The sequence below is a fragment of the Emys orbicularis genome, chromosome 20 (genome assembly GCF_028017835.1).
Source record: "Emys orbicularis isolate rEmyOrb1 chromosome 20, rEmyOrb1.hap1, whole genome shotgun sequence".
Lineage (NCBI taxonomy): Eukaryota > Metazoa > Chordata > Testudines > Emydidae > Emys > Emys orbicularis.
Window position 1 is genome coordinate 17,321,476 of NC_088702.1, and position 20,136 is coordinate 17,341,611.

The 20,136-nt window shown below is 61.8% G+C and overlaps 1 protein-coding gene across 1 annotated transcript; it reads left to right on the forward strand.

The window, feature by feature from the left end:
* The first annotated feature begins 2,955 nt into the window (after window positions 1–2,955).
* LOC135892388 (retroviral integration site protein Fli-1 homolog) lies at window positions 2,956–17,994 on the forward strand. The gene is made up of 9 exons (XM_065420157.1): window positions 2,956–3,074; window positions 12,581–12,780; window positions 13,339–13,487; window positions 13,939–14,142; window positions 15,662–15,745; window positions 16,199–16,261; window positions 16,428–16,487; window positions 16,936–16,983; window positions 17,480–17,994. Exons 1-9 carry the CDS (start codon window positions 3,057–3,059, stop codon window positions 17,992–17,994), a joined length of 1,341 nt encoding a protein of 446 aa, XP_065276229.1. The 5' UTR covers window positions 2,956–3,056.
* Window positions 17,995–20,136: the final 2,142 nt, after the last annotated feature.

Genomic DNA, 20,136 nt, shown 5'->3' on the forward strand with positions numbered 1-20,136 from the left:
CAAATCCACACAGCCAGTCACACACGCTGACGCACAAAGGGACTCACACAATCCCAGACACTCACATACGACGCACTTGGGGCACACATTAGCCCACCCCTCAAAGAGAAACAATCACATCCCCAGCCACACACACACACCGGAATATTCACAATCGTGCTCAGAGACACAACCACACACAGTTCACTCCCACTGCTCCCAACACAAGGTCCTCCTGCCCCGCACAGCACGTGCCGAGGCCCGTGGAACTCACTGTCACTGGACAGCTACCAATGGGAATGGACCTTTCCAACAGACCAACAGACATAGCCGTGGCGACAGAGGGGGATGGGCTCCCAGGGGCTGACCCGGGCTGAGACTGGGCTAAAGGGGCCCATGGGTCTGATGTAGAACGGTCTATCCAGCAGGGGGCAGCGTGACCCACACACAAACCCACCGGAAGCACCTTTCTTGGCGGGTCTCCCAGGCCATCCCCCACCCTGCCCCTGGTTGAGGAACAAAGGGGCGGCACGGGACTCTGGGCCCTGTCGCAACCCGGCCCCACCCCCTCGCTCCCACACGCTGGCGGGTTGGGTAACTGCCGAGGGATTGCACAAGAGAGAGTCAGAGCCAGGGAGAGAACCCAGGAGTCCTGGCTCGCCCCTCCCCCCTCCACTCCAAACATTAGACCCCACTCTCTTCCCAGGGCTGGGGATAAAACCCAGCAATTCTGACCACCAGCCCCCCACCGCACAACCACCAGACCCCCCCCCTCCTCTTTTAGGTTTTTGCCTCGCTGCCTCCTCTATCCACCTACCCCACCCCCTCCATCTGTCCATCCCTTCGCTGCAGGTTTTTGGGGTGTCACCCCTGCTCTGCACTCCCCCAGTGCAGCCCAAGGCCTTCCCTCCCCCCAACCACATATCCTCTCCCCCCTGGTGCTGGATCATCTGCTTGGCCCCCCACTCCCTCTCGGGGCACACTGTGCGGCGTGGCTGGGGCTTGTGCAACGGCCCAGCACCAGGCAATGCAGAACGGAAACCACAGGCCCTGCCCCGCCCCACCCGAGCTGCCCTCCAGGTGCATCTGAGCCCAGCGCCACACACCTGCGCCCTCCTGCGCCACAGGGGGTGAGCTGCAGCCCCCACCACACTCCGCAGACGGGCGAAGGGTCAGGCCAGCCAGCCCTTGTAGGATGGTGGAATCGCCACCGGGGTTGACGGTATGGGGGCTGTGACACATGGAGAAGCGGTTGTCACTGCTGCTGGCAGAGGGCAGCAGAGCATGCACACACACAAACGATTGCAAACATACACAAACACATGCATGAATCCAGCCACACACACATTATTACTAACATACACAAACACCCACACAAATCCAGCCACACACTTGCACAACCGCTAAAGATGCAAACACATGCACAAATCCAGCCACACGAACACACACACCTGCACAGCCACACACACAACCCCCCCACAGCTACACAAACACCCGCCCACACACACAAACGCTGCAGAACCCGAGACATACACAAACACATGCACAAATCCGTACACACACACACCCCATTCCCCTCCTATACACACACCTTGGGTCACTGTGACACTTAACACTTCCATTGGATGGGGTGCCCAGGACCGTGTCTATTCTCTGCCCCCCAGGGCCTATAGGGGACAGATTGGGGGTGTGGCCAGGCCACCCTGCACTGTGGCTATTCCCTGTCCCCCAGGGGCCGTAGGGGATGGATTGGGGGTGTGGGCGGCCCGCCCTGCGCTGTGGCTATTCTCTGCCCCCCGGGACCCGTAGGGGGTGGATTGGCAGCCCAGGGGGCACGATCCAATACCAGTCAAGGGGGGATAAGAGGTGGGGAGGGGGCCATGGTTTCTGCACCACCCGGTTCCTGGCACAGGCTCCTTCGAGGATTTGCATTTCTTGGTAGTTTTCACCCCATCACCACTTCCTGCCCAGCCCCCTCCTGCTGTGCGAGATGGTTAAGGGGGGGATGGGAAGAACCCAGGAGTCCTGGCTCCCAGCCACAGCTGTGCTAACGTACCAGACCCCACTTTAACCCAGAGCTGGGAATGGAACCCAGGAGTCCTGATGCCCAGCTTCCCTTCCTCTAACCACTAGACCCCACTCCCGCCCTTTTTGGGAGCCAGGACACCTGGGTTCTATCCAGGCTCTGGGAGGGGAGTGGGGCCTACTGGTTAGAGTAGGAGGAGCCAGGACGCCTGGGTTCTATCCAGGCTCTGGGAGGGGAGTGGGGGCTACTGATTAAAGTAGGAGGACCCAGGACACTTGGGTTCCATCCAGGCTCTGGGAGGGGAGTGGGGCCTACTGGTTAGAGTAGGAGGAGCCAGGACGCCTGGGTTCTATCCAGGCTCTGGGAGGGGAGTGGGGGCTACTGGTTAGAGCAGGAGGAGCCAGGACGCCTGGGTTCTATTCTCAGTGCTGCTGTGTGACACTGGGCCTCTGTTTCTCCTCCCAACTTTTTGGGTATGGAGCCTGTAAACTCTTTGGGGCAGGGCCTGTCTCTCGCTGCGCCTGGCCCAACAGGGCCCTGATCTCAGCTGGGGCAGGGCCTGTCTCTGTGTCTGTGCAGCCCCCAGCACAACGGGGGCCTTGATTCTGCCCCGGTCTCTTTGGGTGCTGCTGTTGTACAGATCAATAGTCCTGAATACTAAAGGCGTTGCACCGCCATTGCTATGCAAGGGCTAAATGTGATTCTTATCCCTGTGACCCCCCCGTGCACCCTTCCGCCCCCCGCTCCCCGATTCTCCTCCCCGAGCCCCTTGTGCCGCTGCTTTTCAACAGCAGCGCAGAAAGCCACCCAGCCCTAGCGCCAAAAGAAGAAGACCAAAAAAAATAGCTTTGCAAAAATCGGTCACACCAATAGGAAACCAGCCCCGGCGGTTAGTGACTTCACTTCCCAAAATTAGACGCACACACACACATACAGACACACACACACACACACACACACACAGAGCCCCGCTCATCCGGCCCCCTTTGCCAATGCACCACCTCTCCTCGCCCATGGAGGTCTAGGCGGGGAGCTCCGTGCGGGAGCAGCGATGGACGGCACCATCAAGGTAGGTTCTGGAGATGCTCCTCCAGGTACGGGTGTCTTGGCTCCAGCTGGTGCTGGGCTCACGCTGGGCTGCGTTCAGTTCCTCTCTCTGGTGCGCGCCCCGGCTCCACAAACGCCCCCCCCCCCCTCCGCTCTTTCCTTCTGGTACAAAAAATTTCCTCTTCCTTCCCGTTCGTGGCGGTCGATGTCGCTGAGCTTAAATAACCCAAACCAAACCGCCCCAGAGAGAGACACCCACGACACTGCTCAGCCAGAGCCCCACAAAGGCACACACCTCCCCCTGCCCCCGTTCCCAGGAGCGTGCGGGAAGGGGGTCAGGATCTGGGAGACGCGTCCCGAAGGGAGGAAATGGGGGACTCGCCCCCTCCATGGAACATGGGGGTGCCATGGGGCACCTATGGATGGTCCCCCCAAAGCAGGGCAGAAAGGATCTCAGGCCAGGATGGAAATGGGGGGGCCTGTGCCCCCAACTTGGAGATTCTGGGGTGCAACCTTGCTTAACAGGTCAGTCTGTCCTTTCTGTCACTGTCCCATTCTAGCTTTCTCTAGCACTCATGTTCGTTCATTCATTCTTTTTCGTTCCTTTCCTTCTCTAGCTTGCATGTTCTTGCTTTCTTTTGCTTTTTTCCCCTTCTACCTTTCATGCTCTTTCTTTCTTTCCTTTATGTTCTACCATTTTTTCTCTCCCTTTATTTCTTTCACTGCCTTTCACATTCTTTTCTCTCTCTCTCTCTCTTGCTGGTTATTTTTTTCACTCACTCCCTTCCGAGCCAGGCGGGTTCTCCTCGCACACAGCTTTCGGGGCAGGTGGATTAGTGTTATGTGTTACCCAGCAGCTCCGCTGACAGGCCCATGGCTGGCCTGGGAAGCTGGGAATCTTGTGCACTGCATCAAACCGAAAACCTGTTGGTATCAAGGGAACAAGATCCGTGGCCGAGCCCCCGCTGGATTTTGGAGGCGGCGTTGCATCTTTATCCGAGGGGCAGGGCAGGCCTTTCTAGGGCTCAGAGCCACTTTGATGGTCTCCAGGATTCTAGCTCTTTGGGATCGTGCTCGGATACTACATTTGTTCCTCAGTAGGGAGAGACGGAGCTTAAAGCCGTTTTGTACAGTGGGGAGCAAAAAGGGGGCTGCAAGGGGAGGGTGTCCCAGAGCCAGCAAGGAAATCACCAGGTCTATTAATATTGATCCACCGTCATTCCTGGAAATCAGTGGCAGTGAGGCACTGAAATGCCTGGGAAGGTCTGGGCCTGTTGGACGAAAGCTGCTGCACCCGGAGGATGCTAGATCCCCCAGACCCGGTTCTCAGGCCACTTTAAGCACCGTCCGGCGAGAGGGTGTTTTAACCAGCCAGGCCGCGACTGGGCTGTGGGGAATTAGAAGCCTTGGCAATGACAGTGGGGGCCCGTCGTCTCCTTGGCCAGCGGCATCTTGGCCGCGCCCAGGGGAATTGTCTGATTTGCAGGGTGCTCTGGGGCTTTGCTGGGGCAGTTTCCTGGGGATCGGCCTGGAGCCTGCAGATGCCGAGGCAAATGTGCCCAATTGGCTCTTTCTGACCCGGGTGCTGCACAGACAGGCAGGGGGGGTAGGATGACCAGATGTCCCGATTTTATAGGGACAGTCCCGATTTTTGGGTCTTTTTCTTATATAGGCTCCTATTACCCCCCACCCCCCGTCCCGATTTTTCACATTTGCTGTCTGGTCATCCTAAGGGAGAGACAGGTCCTGCCCGGCTGAGATCAGGGCCCTGTTGGGCCAGGCACTGCCCAGACACAGCGAGAGACAGGCCCTGCCTAAGGACCTCACGGTCTGAACAGATAAAGGGCAGGAGTAGAAACTGAGGCCCAGAGAAGCAGCCAAGATGACATGGTAGGTCAGGGATTAGTCCTGGCTCCCAGACCCCCTGTTCTAACCCATTGGATCCCCACTCCCAGGGCTGGGGACAGAACCCAGAAGTCCTGGCTCCCAGCCCCCTGCCCATTCTAACCACTAGACCCCTCCTCCCAGGGTGGGGGATAGAACCCAGGAGTTTTGACTCCCAGCCACCCCCCCAACCACTAGACACCCCCCCCTCCAAGATGGGGATAGAACCCAGGGGTAGGGGTTGCCAATTTTGGTTGGTTGTAGTCCTGGAGATTTCATCACATGATATCTCTAATTAAAGATTAATCTTTAATTCCTGGAGACTCCAAGCCAATCCTGGAGGGTTGGCAACCCTACCCAGGAATCCCTCCTCTGCTAACCGGTAGGCCCCCCCGTCCCCAAGTCAGGGATAGAACCCAGGAGGCTTGGGTCCCAGCCCTCCTCCCCCATCACTAGCCCTCCCTCCTAGAGCAGAGTACAGATTGCTAACTGACAGCACACAAATTCCCCCCATCCAACCAGCTCCCAGCAGACATGATTTGCTTTCACGCAACTTTTGACATCTCTGCCAGTTTCTCCCCAAGTCCAGATTCAGCGTCTGGGCTGTTATCAGGGCAAAACCCGCTTATCACACGGGGGTGGGGTGGGGTGGATCTGAAATGGAAACCGCACAGTCTGTGCCACTCCCTTATTACACGGACTCCCTTCTCCTTGGCTTCCTGGGCTGTTCCGTGGTTCTGGGGACGATGCGGGGAGAGGGGGGTTTCTGCCTGTGTGTGTCTGTCTGTCTTTGTGTCTGTGTGTGTATATATCGGCCTGTCTCCCTCCCTCTCCCTGGCTCTGTGTATCTGCCTCTGTGTGTGTGTGTGTGTGTGCGTGGGAGGGGGGTTACATCTCGCTGTATTTTAGTTTCCAGGTGACAGCAAATGAAGTCGTGCGAGGTGTGGAAAGGTTGGGTGTTTCATTTGCAGGACGGTGCGGCCTGCTGTGCACGCCGTACAAACACAAAGGGAGGGTCATTCTCAGCGTATGGGGGAAACTGAGGCATGGAGTGATGTAGCAACAGGCACAAGGTGACTTAGGGAGTCTGTGGGAGAGCTGGGCATAGAATTCAGCATCTTCCCCACAAGACCTGCCTTCCTCCCACACAGTGTCCTGGAGCAGGGGAGGAGGGCGAGTTGGGAGCCAGGATTCCTGGGTTCTCCCGCCGGCTGTGGGAGGGGAGTGGGGTCTAGTGGTTAGAGCAGGGGGAGGGCGAGTTGGGAGACAGGATTCCTGGGTTCTGCCCTGGCCCTGGGTGGGAGCTGGAGGGGAATGAATAGCTGTGTGTGCAGGAGGGCACCCCCCCACCCCGCAAACCGGTGCCCCAGCCCCCAGCCCATTGTCTGGCCGGATGGGGAGCTATTTAAAGCAGCCCAGGCCAGAGCCTCACTCCCCATCAGGTGGCCTTATCAGGAGCCTAAGAGGCTTCCGGCTTCGTAGCCTCAGGCTTCCTGCCTCGGCTTCCTGTGCTGCTGCCCAACGCAGCCCAGCGCACTACACACAGCCCCACCCCCACCCCCTGCCAGATCAGACCCACGGGCCCATCTACCCCAGCATCCCGCCCTGGGTCAGACCCACGGGCCCCTCTACCCCGGTATCCCGTCCTGGGTCACATCCACGGGCCCCTCTACCCCGGTATCCTGCCCTGGGTCAGACCCACGGGCCCCTCTACCCCGGTATCCTGCCCTGCATCAGACCCATGGGCCCATCTACCCCAGCATCCCGCCCTGGGTCAGACCCACGGGCCCCTCTACCCCGGTATCCCGCCCTGGGTCACATCCACGGGTCCCTCTACCCCGGTATCCTGCCCTCGGTCAGACCCACGGGCCCCTCTACCCCAGTATCCCGCCCTGGGTCACATCCACGGGCCCCTCTACCCTGGTATCCCGCCCCAATCAGAGCCCTGGGCCCATCTATCCCAGTATCCTCCCCTGGGTCAGACCCATGGGCCCATCTACCCCAATATCCCGCACTGGGTCAGACCCATGGGCCCATCTACCCCAGCATCCCGCCCTGGGTCAGACCCACGGGCCCCTCTACCCCGGTATCCCGCCCTGGGTCACATCCACGGGCCCCTCTACCCCGGTATCCTGCCCTGGGTCAGACCCACGGGCCCCTCTACCCCAGCATCCCGCCCTGGGTCAGACCCACGGGCCCCTCTACCCCGGTATCCCGCCCTGGGTCACATCCACGGGTCCCTCTACCCCGGTATCCTGCCCTGGGTCAGACCCACGGGCCCCTCTACCCCGGTATCCTGCCCTGGGTCAGACCCACAGGCCCCTCTACCCTGGTATCCCGCCCCATTCAGACCCCTGGGCCCATCTATCCCAGTATCCTCCCCTGGGTCAGACCCATGGGCCCATCTACCCCAATATCCCGCACTGGGTCAGACCCATGGGCCCATCTACTCCGGTATCCCATCCCCTCCCTGCCCCCCATATCAGAGCCCTGGGCCCATCCAGCCCATAGAGATGGATAGAGGGGTTCATATGGGGATGGATCTATAGCGTCCGGTCACTCCATGCTGTACAGGGTTAGGGTGGTGATGCAAGGCGCCCCCAGCACCTTGTGCCGAGCCAAGTGGCTTGTGCCCGCTGCCTCAGGGTATGGTACCTGGCTTCCCCCCTCCCGGGCACACGTGGCACAGGGTAACCCGTGTCCCCTTGCCGTGCTTGTGTCTCCCTCAATTACATGGGCACGGTGTGTAGCCAACAAGGTATTTGCACCCCTCACCAGGCACCGCAGTGCCTCTTCCCCTGTGGTTTGAGTCACATGGGACCCTCCATGGTGTGTGGGGTTTCCAACATTGCATCTACCTGGTGCCACGGGGCTGTGATTGCACTGGTCATCATGCACTGACTGTAGCGCAGCTGTCGGGCAATTGCACTGATTGTGCATGCTGCATTTGTGATGCACGCAGCACAGCTCTTATGCATTGGGTATGCAATTGCACTGCTTGTGCATGTTCTGATTGTGATGCACGTGCCACACCCATCATGCAATCGGTGTGCAATTGCACTGATGATGCATGTTCTGATTTTGATGCACACGGCACAGCTGCCGTGCAATGACTGTGCAAGTACACTCGTGCATGCTCTGATTGTGATGCAACTGGCACATCCATCGTGCAATGGCTGACAATTGCACTGATCATGCAATTCTCTGATTGTGATGCATGTGGCATGGCCTTGCAATCAGTGTGCAATTGCATGGATTGTGCCCGCTCCGGTTGTGATACGTGCGGCGCATCCTTGGGCATACACTGACTGTGATGCAGCTGGCACATCCCTTGTGCAATGGGGCCACATTTGCATTGGTTGTGGTGGATGGCGCCTCTGTTGCTGGGAGGGCTGTCTTTGTGCACACAAGGGCTTGTGGGGCACGTGCCGCATCCGTCGTGCAATGCGGGGGCCACGATTCCACTGCTTGTGCGTGCACAATATGGGGCCCCTCCGTCATGCTCTGTGCTGCACGACATGGCCCCTGCTTTGGGCACAGGCAGATGGTTCCACGCATGGGCATCTGCGTCCGCAGGCCGCCTCACCCCAGATGGGCACCCAAAGCTTGTGAAACGTACCCCACCTGCCCTTTGTATGCCACCCCGGCACCTCTGCTGTGCCCTGTGCCAGCTGGTATGCAAGCAGGCCTTGCTTGGAGCCCCCTACGTGTGCTTTATGCCATTCATGCACATGCCATGCCATGCCCCCTGTGCCCCATGGGCCATCTGCATGGTACCATGTGCCCCGGTGGCCTTCTGGATTCCTGCGCAGCTCGGGCATCATCAGTGGCCCCTCCATGGCACCCCACGACGAATGGCTTGTGCCACGTGGGATGCCACCCTGCAATGTACTGCATCCCCTCCATTCAGCACTGCAGGGCTGGCACCCCGCTGGCACCACCCTTGGGCACCGCATCTGGTGCCACGCAGGCACTTCCACGCCACGTCGCGTGGGCATTGTGCCGCTCATGCAACCTCGGGGCCGCGCACCTCGCCCCGCGTGGGGCACCCTCTGGCGTGCCTGCTCCGGGTGGGTTTTCCTCCCTTCCCTGGAGCCCCCCCTTGCCCCTCACAGCTCCTACCCGCCTTTGCAAGAAGGAATGCTGCATGCAAACTCCGCACAGCCCTGTGCAGAGCAGCAGCCTCGGGGGCGGGCGGGCACGGCAAGGGAGTAACCGCAGCCAGGCCCCCCTCCCCCTCATGCTTGGGCGCCCGATAACATCTTCAGTGCAGCAGCTCCGGCTGCAAACAAAGATCAGCCCAGCTCCCCCGAGACTTCTGCTTTCTGTGCAAAGAGCCCACACCCAGCGTGCAACTGTGTGTGTGTGTGGGGGGGGGGGGGAACCTAGAGGCAGCTCAGCTCAGAGCCCCCCCAGCCCTGCAGAAGGGGCGCACTTAGCGGGGGAGGGGGGGAGTCAGTGTCAGTTCAGTCAGGCTGGGCTTGGGAGGGGTTCCCCTGGTGCCTGGGCCATCCTGAGATTCCTGCAGCTCCCACCGCCCTCGCCAACAGGGGGCGCTGCAAGAGGGGGGCGGTGGAGCTTGCAGTGCCCACTTCTATCATCCTCCAGCAGGGGGCGCTGCAAGCGGTGTGTGTGTCGGAAGGGGAGGGGGAAACCTCGCAGCTTGGGGCTTTGCTAGCTACAGATGGTGCATATAACCCAAGGCGGGGGGAGGGGAGAGATTGAGCTATGAACCTGTGTGGGACCTCCACTCCTCTGCTTCCCTGCCTGTACCCGGGACTCCCTGCCTGCTCTTTTCTGCCTGTATCTGTGATTCCCTGCCTGTGCCTTCTGCCTGTACCACTGCTGCTCTTCCTGTATCTGTGATTCCCTGCCTGTGCCTTCTGCCTGTACCACTGCTGCTCTTCCTGTATCTGTGATTCCCTGCCTGTGCCTTCTGCCTGTACCACTGCTGCTCTGCCTGTATCTGTGATTCCCTGCCTGTGCCTTCTGCCTGTACCACTGCTGCTCTGCCTGTATCTGTGATTCCCTGCCTGTGCCTTCTGCCTGTACCACTGCTGCTCTTCCTGTATCTGTGATTCCCTGCCTGTGCCTTCTGCCTGTACCACTGCTGCTCTGCCTGTATCTGTGATTCCCTGCCTGTGCCTTCTGCCTGTACCACTGCTGCTCTTCCTGTATCTGTGATTCCCTGCCTGTGCCTTCTGCCTGTACCGCTGCTGCTCTGCCTGTATCTGTGATTCCCTGCCTGTGCCTTCTGCCTGTACCGCTGCTGCTCTGCCTGTATCTGTGATTCCCTGCCTGTGCCTTCTGCCTGTACCGCTGCTGCTCTGCCTGTATCTGTGATTCCCTGCCTGTGCCTTCTGCCTGTACCACTGCTGCTCTGCCTGTATCTGTGATTCCCTGCCTGTGCCTTCTGCCTGTACCACTGCTGCTCTGCCTGTATCTGTGATTCCCTGCCTGTGCCTTCTGCCTGTACCGCTGCTGCTCTGCCTGTATCTGTGACTCCCTGCCTGTATTTTATGCTCGATCCTGAGATGCCCTCCCTGTTTGCTGCTGTCACCTCTGCACCTGTCTGTCCCTGTGATGCCCTGTCTGTACCTCCATGGGTGTTAGCACTTTCCCTGCCTGTGTTTTCTGCCTGTACTTCTGCTTTCCCAGGGGGCTACCTGCAGGCTCCTTCTCTGACCTCTGGCCAGACTTCATGGCCCTTCTCTGCTCCTTTGGCTACAATGCGCTGAGGCTGCATAGCCCCTCCCTGCCTGGGCTGTCTCCACTTCTGACTGCCCAGGAATCCCAGTGTCACAGCCATGCTCAAGCCCCCGTGGAGTGCGGGGAGGCTAGGCGCCAGGACTCCTGGGTTCTATCCCCAGCTTGGGGAAGGTCTTGTGCTTAGAGAGGGGGCTGGAAGCCAGGACTCCTGGGTTCTGTCTATCCCCAACTCTGGGAGGGGAGGGGGCTGGGACCTGGGACTCCTGAGTCCTGTTCCTGAATCTGCCATGGATTATGTGACTTTGGACAAGTTACCTCCCCCCACCCCATGTCTCAGTTTCTCCATCAGTCAAATAGATACAATGGGACATAGCCACAGGTGCAGCCAACTGTACCCCCACACGCATTTCGGTGCCTTATGTATGTGTGTGTCTCTGACTGTACATTTTCACAAGCACCTTGGATGTGGCTGACTGTACACGTTGCACATGGTTTTGCATGCACTGTGCAAGTGTGTCAGCCTGGATATTGGCATATGTTGGGGATTGGTCCTGCTTTGAGCAGGGGGTTGGACTAGATGACCTCCTGAGGTCCCTTCCAACCCTGAGATTCTATGATATGTGTACGGACCATTTATAGCTGTCTAGGGCTGCACAAGTGCATGTGTGTGTGGGTGTGTGAGATTGTGTGTGTGTGTTTTGGGAGGGATTGTCACTGTGCGTGATTATATGTGTGTATGTGTCTGGGATTTTGTGTGTGTGATTGTCTCTCTGGGTGTCGGGGTGTGTGTGTGATTGTCTCTCTGGGATTGTCTCGGTGCATGCCTCATTGGCGTGTGTGTGGGTGCAGCATGTGTGTCCGTGTAACTGTACCTGGCCTTGGTGTGTCACACGGCCAAGCTCGGCTGCAGCTGCCCCAGGGCGGACGAGGTTCCTTCGGCCCCAGTCCTGGGGTGGGGGTGGGGGTTTGCAGCCCAGGCAGGGCCAGGCCAGGCAGGAAGCTGCATAGGGCCACTGAACTGTCACCTGCCGGCAACCACGCTCGGGCGCCGGCAAACAGGAAACGTCCCCTCCCCCCAGGACTAACGGCTGGGGACAGACACCACCCTGCTGGGGGCAGAATAACACCAGGGCACCCTGGCAATCAGGGCTGGCCCTGATGCCCCAGCGCAGCATAGCCATGTTGTGGGGTGCAGGGTGGGGGCTCAGCAGGGGGTGCCATGCTGTGGGGTGCAGGGTGGGGGCTCAGCAGGGGGCGCTGTGCTGCAGGGAGCGGGGCGGGGGCTCAGCAGGGGGCACTGTGCTGCAGGGAGCAGGGTGGGGGCTCAGCAGGGGGCGCTGTGCTGCAGGGAGTGGGGTGGGGGGCTCAGCAGCGGGCGCTGCGCTGCAGGGATTGGTGTGGGGGGGTTCAGCAGGGGGCGCCGTGCTGCAGGGAGCGGAGTTGGGGGCTCAGCAGGGGGCACTGTGCTGCAGGGCGTGGCGTGGGGTGGGCTCAGCAGGGGGCGTTGTGCTGCAGGGAGTGGGGTGGGGGGGTTCAGTAGGGGGCGCTGGGCTGCATGGAGTGGGGTGGGGGGCTCAGCAGGGGGCACTGTGCTGCAGGGAGTGGCGTGGAGGGTTCAGTAGGGGGTGCCGTGCTGCAGGGAGTGGTGTGGGGGGGTTCAGCAGGGGGCGCCGTGCTGCAGGGAGTGGGGTGGGGGGCTCAGCAGGATGCGCCGTGCTGCAGGGAGCGGAGTTGGGGGCTCAGCAGGGGGCGCTGTGCTGCAGGGCGTGGGGTGGGGGGGTCAATAGGGGGCGCTGTGCTGCAGGGAGTGGCGTGGGGTGGGCTCAGCAGGGGGCGTTGTGCTGCAGGGAGTGGGGTGGGGGGGTTCAGTAGGGGGCACTGTGCTGCAGGGAGTGGCGTGGGGCACTCTAACCCCGCCATGTGTCCCCCCTGCAGGAGGCACTTTCCGTGGTGAGCGAGGACCAGTCCATATTCGACCCCTCCTACGGCCCTCCCCACCTCATGAAGACAGAGGTGCCCTCTGCCGAGGAGTACAACGGCAAGGAGAGGTCGGCGCTGGGGGAGCCGGACTGGTCCAGTCAGACCAGCAGGGGGCACACTGTGAAGAGGGAGAATGAGAATGTCAACTGCTCCAGGTCAGGCGGCTGGGGTTAACCTGCGGGACTCCCTGCCACCGGGTATTAGTGGGGTTAACCTGCGGGACTCCCTGCTACCAGGGATTAGTGGGGTTAGCCTGTGGGACTCCCTGCCACTGGGGCTGTGGGAACTGGCCCATGGAGCCAGGCTGCGGACGGGGAGGTTCTTGCGCCCGTGGCCCAGCAGAAGGACCCAGCCCAGCCCCACCCCCGAGCTGGGCTGCACCGGCGCCCGCAGGAAACGACTCACTTCCCTCGTCCCATCCCCAGGAAACCTCGGTCAGCGCCAGGGGCTGCGCTACGAGCCCAGCCGGCCTCAGCGCCACGGGCGGGGTAGGACAGGTCAACACACAGCCCTGCTGGTGCCCCTCACTCCCAACCCGCAGCCCCTGCTAGCCCAGCCCCAGGCTCCCCACCACCCTGCTGGTGCCCCTCACTCCCAATCTGCAGCCCCCTGCTAGCCCAGCCCTTCTCCCCCTACACAACGGGTCTGAGACCGGCCAAACTCAGGCCTCTTGTGATCAGATCCAGTCCTCACTCCCCCCTGTCGCCCTGCAGACAGTCCCCCGTGGACTGCAGTGTATCCAGACGCAGCAAATCCGGGAGCGACCCACACCCCATCCCCTACTCAGCCAGCTACAGCGACCAGCGGAGCAGCCCCCCAGCCAACCCCCCCAGCGAGGAGAAGAGGGTTATCGTCCCAGCGGGTGAGTGCGCCCTCCCTGCTCCGCGTATCCCCCGATGGCCCTTCACTGTAGCCCAGCCCCTGCCCCCTCCCCTGCCCCGGGGCCCAGAGCCAGGGGTCTCTTATTTCCTAGTTTGGGGCAGGGTTGGTAAATGGCTCCCAGGAACCCAAATGTCCGGGCCGGCTGGCTCCTCACCATGGCGCGTTTCTGGGCGGGTAGCTGCAGCCCAAGAACCCAGGCGTCCAGGGCCAGCGAGGCTCAGAGTGAGTTGCTGTTCCTCTGGAACCTAGTGTCAGGGCTGGCTGGACTCTTTCCTCACTCCTGTGTGCGTGTGCTGTGGTCTGGGAGGGCAACTGTACCCCAGGGACCCAGGCATTCGGGCCGGCGGGACTCCCCCTCTATGGGTAGCTGTACTCTGGGAACGCAGGTGTCTGGGCCGGCTGGACTCCGCGTGTCTGTCTGTCTCCTGCAGACCCTGGCGTGTGGACCCAGGACCACGTGCGACAGTGGCTGGACTGGGCAGTGAAGGAGTACGGGCTGGAGGAGGTGGACGTGGGCCTGTTCCAGCACGTGGACGGCAAGGAGCTGTGCAAGATGGGCAAGGAGGATTTCCTGCGCCTCACCTCACCCTACAACGCCGACGTGCTGCTGTCTCACCTGGCCTACCTGCGGCAGAGTACGGCCATACCCCACGGAGCCCCGCCCACCAAGAGGGAGCCCCGCCCACCAAGAGGGTGCCCCTCCTTTCCACCAACAAGGAACCCGCCCACTGACAGGGAGCCCCGCCCACCGACAGGGAGCCCCTCCTTCCCACCAACAAGGAACCCACCCACTGACAGGGAACCCCGCCCACTGACAGGGAGCCCCACGCACCAACAGGGAGCCCCTCCTTCCCACCAACAAGGAACCCACCCACTGACAGGGAACCCCGCCCACTGACAGGGAGCCCCACGCACCAACAGGGTGCCCCGCCTTTCCACCAACAAGGAACCCACCCACTGACAGGGAACCCCACCCACCGACAGGGAGCCCCGCCCACCGACAGGGAGCCCCTCCTTCCCACAAACAAGGAACCCACCCACTGACAGGGAACCCCGCCCACTGACAGGGAGCCCCACCCACCGACAGGGAGCCCCGCCTTCCCACCGACAGGAAGCCCCGCCCACTGTCAGGGAGCCCCGCCTTCCCACCAACAAGGAACCCCCTGCCCACCGACAGGGAGCCCCGCTTTCCCACCGACAGGGAGCCCCGCCCACTGTCAGGGAGCCCCACCTTCCCACCAACAAGGAACCCACCCACTGACAGGGAGCCCCGCCCACCAACAGGGAGCCCCTCCTTCCCACCAACAAGGAACCCACCCACTGACAGGGAGCCCCACGCACCAACAGGGTGCCCCGCCTTTCCACCAACAAGGAACCCACCCACTGACAGGGAACCCCACCCACCGACAGGAAGCCCCGCCCACTGTCAGGGAGCCCCTCCTTCCCACCAACAAGGAACCCACCCACTGACAGGGAACCCCGCCCACTGACAGGGAGCCCCACCCACCAACAGGGTGCCCCTCCTTTCCACCAACAAGGAACCCACCCACTGACAGGGAGCCCCACCCACCGACAGGGAGCCCCGCCTTCCCACCGACAGGAAGCCCCGCCCACTGTCAGGGAGCCCCGCCTTCCCACCAACAAGGAACCCCCTGCCCACCGACAGGGAGCCCCGCTTTCCCACCGACAGGGAGTCCCGCCCACTGTCAGGGAGCCCCACCTTCCCACCAACAAGGAACCTGCCCACCGACAGGGAGCCCCACCCACTGTCAGGGTGCCCTGCCTTTCCACCAACAAGGAACCCACCCACTGACAGGGAACCCCGCCCACTGACAGGGAGCCCCACCCACCAACAGGGTGCCCTGCCTTTCCACCAACAAGGAACCCACCCACTGACAGGGAGCCCCACCCACAGATAGGGAGCCCTGCCTCCGCACAGACAGGGAGCCCCCTAGCACCAGGATGTCCATACCTGGCTGGGAGCCCTATCCTCAGACACAGGACCTAGGCTCCCAGACATGGGAACCTCATCCCCAAACCGGGGAGCCCCGCCCATCACCATAAACCACACCCCCTAGTGCAGGAGCCCCGCCCATCTGTGGGCCCCTCTGCCCCACCCAGCTCTGACCAGTGCTCTCCTGTCTACCCCCACAGGCAGCCCGACATTCACCTACCCGGCTGCCCCGGCTGTTACCCCCCAGCCCCCCGCACCTCCACCACGCGTGCAAGTGAAAACAGGTGAGTCTGCGAACCCCAGCCCTGCCACTCCCCCATGGGCTGGGAGCCAGGACTCCTGGGTTCTATCCCAGTTCTGGGTGTTCTGGGTGGGGAATGGGGACTAGTGGTTAGGAGGGGTAGGGACTCCTGAGTTCTATTATCCCAGCTTTGGGGGGGGGGAATGGGAAGTAGTGGTTGGGGGGGGGGCTGTGAGCCAGGACTGCTGGGTTTGCTCCCTAGTTGTCGGAGAGGAGTGAGGTCTAGCGGTTAGAAAGGGGAGGGGGCTGGGAGCCTGGACTCCTGGGTTCTCTTCCAGCTCTGGGCAGGGAGTGAGGTCTAGTGGTTAGAAAGGAGGGGGGCTGGGACCAGACACAGAGCAGGGCTTGTCCCCTCCAGCAGCGGTTCCCCCCTCCCCCACTACTAATGGGCTGTTTTCCTCCGCCCCCCCCCCCCCCCCCCGCTATTGGCCTGCAGAGTCCCCCTATGAGGAAATCAGGCGAAGCAGCTGGAGCGGCTCCCTCAGCGGAGGCCCCAAAGGTACCATCATGTCCCCCCGCCCGCGTATCCCCGAGGGGCACTGCCCCATGGCTGGCTAACAACCCCTGAATCCAACCCGGGGCGTGGCTCCGCGTGGGGGCTGAATCCCGGGGCTCCTTCCCCTCCCCTAACGCTCTCCCCCCACATTTCTCCCCCCACCCTCCAGGGTCCCCCCCCCAGATCCAGGGGGTGAATCGGACGAGTGACTCCCCACGGATTGTAACAGGTGGGTGCCTCTGCTTGGGGAGTGGGGGGAGATCGCCCCAGTAGCTAGGCCCCTCTCTGCCCCATGGATGGCCCCCTGCCCCACACCACTAGGCCAGGGAGTGCCACAAAGCCATGGAGAGGGGCACTGAATTCATTTTGAGGGGTATGTCGGCCCCCAAACAGGGCGAGGTTTAGGGGTGCGTAGATCTCCAGCTCATGGAGAGTTTGGGGTTGGGCCCTGGCGGGGTCTGATTGGATTGGGGGCAACTGAGGATTCGGTGTGAAGCCCATTTGGGAATGATGGTCAAGGGGAACTGGGGGGTCAGAGGGTTAGATGAGGGGCTGGGAGTCAGGACTCCTGGGTTCCATGGTGGGGGTTGGGGTGGAATGGGTCCCAGCGGGGAGCAAGGGGGGTGTCTCAGACGCCCCCCAAAACTAACCCCCCTGACTCCCTTTTCACCCCCCAGATCCATACCAGGTCCTGGGACCCACCAGCAGCCGCTTGGCAAACCCAGGTGGGTCTGGGCACCTATTACAGCTTGGGATGGGGTGAGGTTCTAGGTAATGGCTAGAGACGTGGAGGGCTGGGAGCCAGGACTCCTGGGTTCTATTCCTGGCTCTGGCAGGGGAGTGGGAGCTAGGGGGTTAGAGCAGCAGGGGCCTGGGGTTGGGAGAGGGGCGGGAGTTAGGACTCCTACGTTTTGTCCCTGGCTCTGGGAGGGGAGTGGGATCTAGGGGGTTAGAGACCCTACAATAACAAACCAGGAAATAACCTCATATAACAAGCCAGTGCACACAGTAGGGCCTACAGTAACAAACCATTGCCCAGGGTTTGACCCCTTACAATAACAAACCAGGGCCCTCCTTCTTGGGGCAAAGCAGAGCTCCTCCATTAACAAACCAGTGCACCCAGCAGACCCTACAATAACCAGCCAGAAAAGACCCTACAATAACAAACCAGGGTGTAAAGCAGAGCCCCGTCGGTAACAAATCCGTCTCCCCGCCCGGCAGGCAGTGGCCAGATCCAGCTGTGGCAGTTCCTGCTGGAGCTGCTGTCGGACAGCAGCAACGCCGGGTGCATCACGTGGGAGGGCACCAACGGGGAGTTCAAGATGACGGACCCGGACGAGGTGGCGCGGCGCTGGGGCGAGCGCAAGAGCAAGCCCAACATGAACTACGACAAGCTGAGCCGGGCCCTGCGCTACTACTACGACAAGAGCATCATGACCAAGGTGCACGGTAAACGTTACGCCTACAAGTTCGACTTCCAGGGCATCAGCCAGGCCCAGCAGAACCACCCGGGTGAGGGGCCCCTCTACAAGTACCACCCGGCCGACATGTCCTACCTGCCCTCCTACCACCAACAGAAGGTGGGCTTCGGCCTCAGCCACGCCGCCCAGCTGCCCGTCTCCTCCGCCGGCTTCTTCGGGGCCCCCTCACCCTACTGGAACGCCGGCTCGGGGAACCTCTACCAGAGCTCGCCCGTGCCCCGGCCCACCGCCGGCCACCTGAACTCCTTCTACTAGCCACGGGGGGCGCCCGGCCCGCCGCCGGCCACCTGAACTCCTTCTACTAGCCACGGGGGGCGCTTGGCCCGCTGCTGGCCACCTGAACTCCTTCTGCTAGCCATGGGGGGTGCTTGGCCCGCCGCTGGCCACCTGAACTCCTTCTACTAGCCATGGGGGGTGCTTGGCCCGCCGCTGGCCACCTGAACTCCTTCTACTAGCCATGGGGGGTGCTTGGCCCGCCGCTGGCCACCTGAACTTCTACTAGCCATGGGGGGCGCCTGGCCTGCCGGCGGCCACCTGAACTCCTTCTACTAGCCACGGGGGGGGGGGGGGGGGGGCGGCTCGCTGCTGGCCACCTGAACTCCTACTAGCCACGGGGGGCGCTTGGCCCGCTGCTGGCCACCTGAACTCCTTCTGCTAGCCACGGGGGGCGCCCGGCCCGCTGCTGGCCACCTGAACTCCTTCTGCTAGCCACAGGGGTGCTCCAGCCTGCCAGCGGCCACCTGAACTCCGTCTACTAGCTACGGGGAGGAAGGGGGTGCCGTGGCACATGGGGGCTCCCTAAATGCCTACTAGCCACGGGTGGGGTCCCCCCAAACATGGATAGCCTTGTGGGATCCTTCTGCTGCCTGTCCCCAGCCCTGTTGCTGCCTCCCACCCAACCAGTGCCTGGAAAGACCTCCCCCTTCCCTTCCCTCCCCTGCCCCGATAGTGGGGTGCCCCCCGACACCTGAGGATTTGGGGGGGCCAGGGGCTCCCCACTGTGGCTGGACTCCTTGTGCTCTGGACTGGGCAGGGCCCTGGGGGACAGCCCGTAGGGTGCAGGGTTTTTTAAATGAGGGATTAACCTGCAGTTGTCCCTCCCAGCAGGCAGAACACCCCCCGCCCCCAGTCCTGCCTTGAGCAGATGCCTCCCCTCCCAGCCTGGCTCCCACAACAGGTGCTCGTTAAACACTGTGGGATGCCTGTTGGGGGGCAGGGCTGGCTGGCTGAGAACACCTTTTGGGTGAAGCGGCTGGCCGTCGAGCGTGGACATCTGTCAGGAGTGGAGGCTGGTTGTTGTCTTTGGTCACAGCAGGGGGAGCCCGTTGAGTGTGGATGCCTGTTGTAACTGGCACCAGCTGTTACCTCTAGACACTAGGGGGCGCCTGTTGTGTGGGGGGTGCCTATGGAGGGGTGGAAACCGGCTATTGCCTCTGGATATGCAGGGCTGGATCAGGAATCCCAACCAGGTGCCTGCCCCATTCATCCCCTCATCCCAACCTCCCTGTAGGCAGGACCCATGGGTCTCATGGTAGCAGCCCCCCACCCTGGGGGAACGGTGTGCGGATACGCTGTAGCGCCGCTGCTCTGCGGGGGATTGTATCCGTGACACCCCACCTCCCACCCCCAGCTCCATGGGGCTGACAGCGACTGTAATATGCCTCCTCCCTCACCCCAGGTATTAAAGGTTGTGTTGTTACGTGTGACACTGTTTGTGCCTGCAGGGTGATTCGGGGAGGGGGCTGGCAGGGGGGGTGAGGCCCTGGGATGTTGGGGAGATTGGCTGGGGAGGCCTAATAGGGGGTAGGGAAAGGGACTAGCAGTGGGGAGGGGGCTGGGGAGGCCTAGCAAAGGGAGGGGAGGGGGGCTGGCAGTGGAGGGGGGACAGACTAGCAGGGGCTCGTTCTACTGCACACATAAGCTCCAGGAGAATCTCCCTCAGCTGCAGCAGCCTCAGGGCTTGGAGCCCCTCCGAGCTGACTCTCTCCAGCAGGGGGCGCTGGCTGCTCCCAGGGGAAAAGGGGGGGGGAGCTAAGTAGGGGCACAGACCTCCACTCCCCCCTACCCCTTCCCCCAAAGAATACAGCTGCCCCTGCGCTGTCCGACCAATCCTGCCCCCCCATGTGTGGGGAGAGGGGGTATCAGCGCTCATAGCTTCCTGCCACCCATCCTCCCAGACCGGGGCCTCTGTGCCGGCTGAGGCTGGACAGGGAGCATGTGCAGGCGGGGTGCCTGGCTGAATGGGGGCTGAGACCAGGCCAGGACACCTGGGTTCTATCCCCAGCGCTGGGAGGGGAGTGGGGTCGAGTTGTTAGAGCAAGGGAGGGGGGCTGAGATTGGCTCCAGGGAAGAACACAGACAAGCTCCCATGTACAGGGGCACCCGGCCAGCATCTGC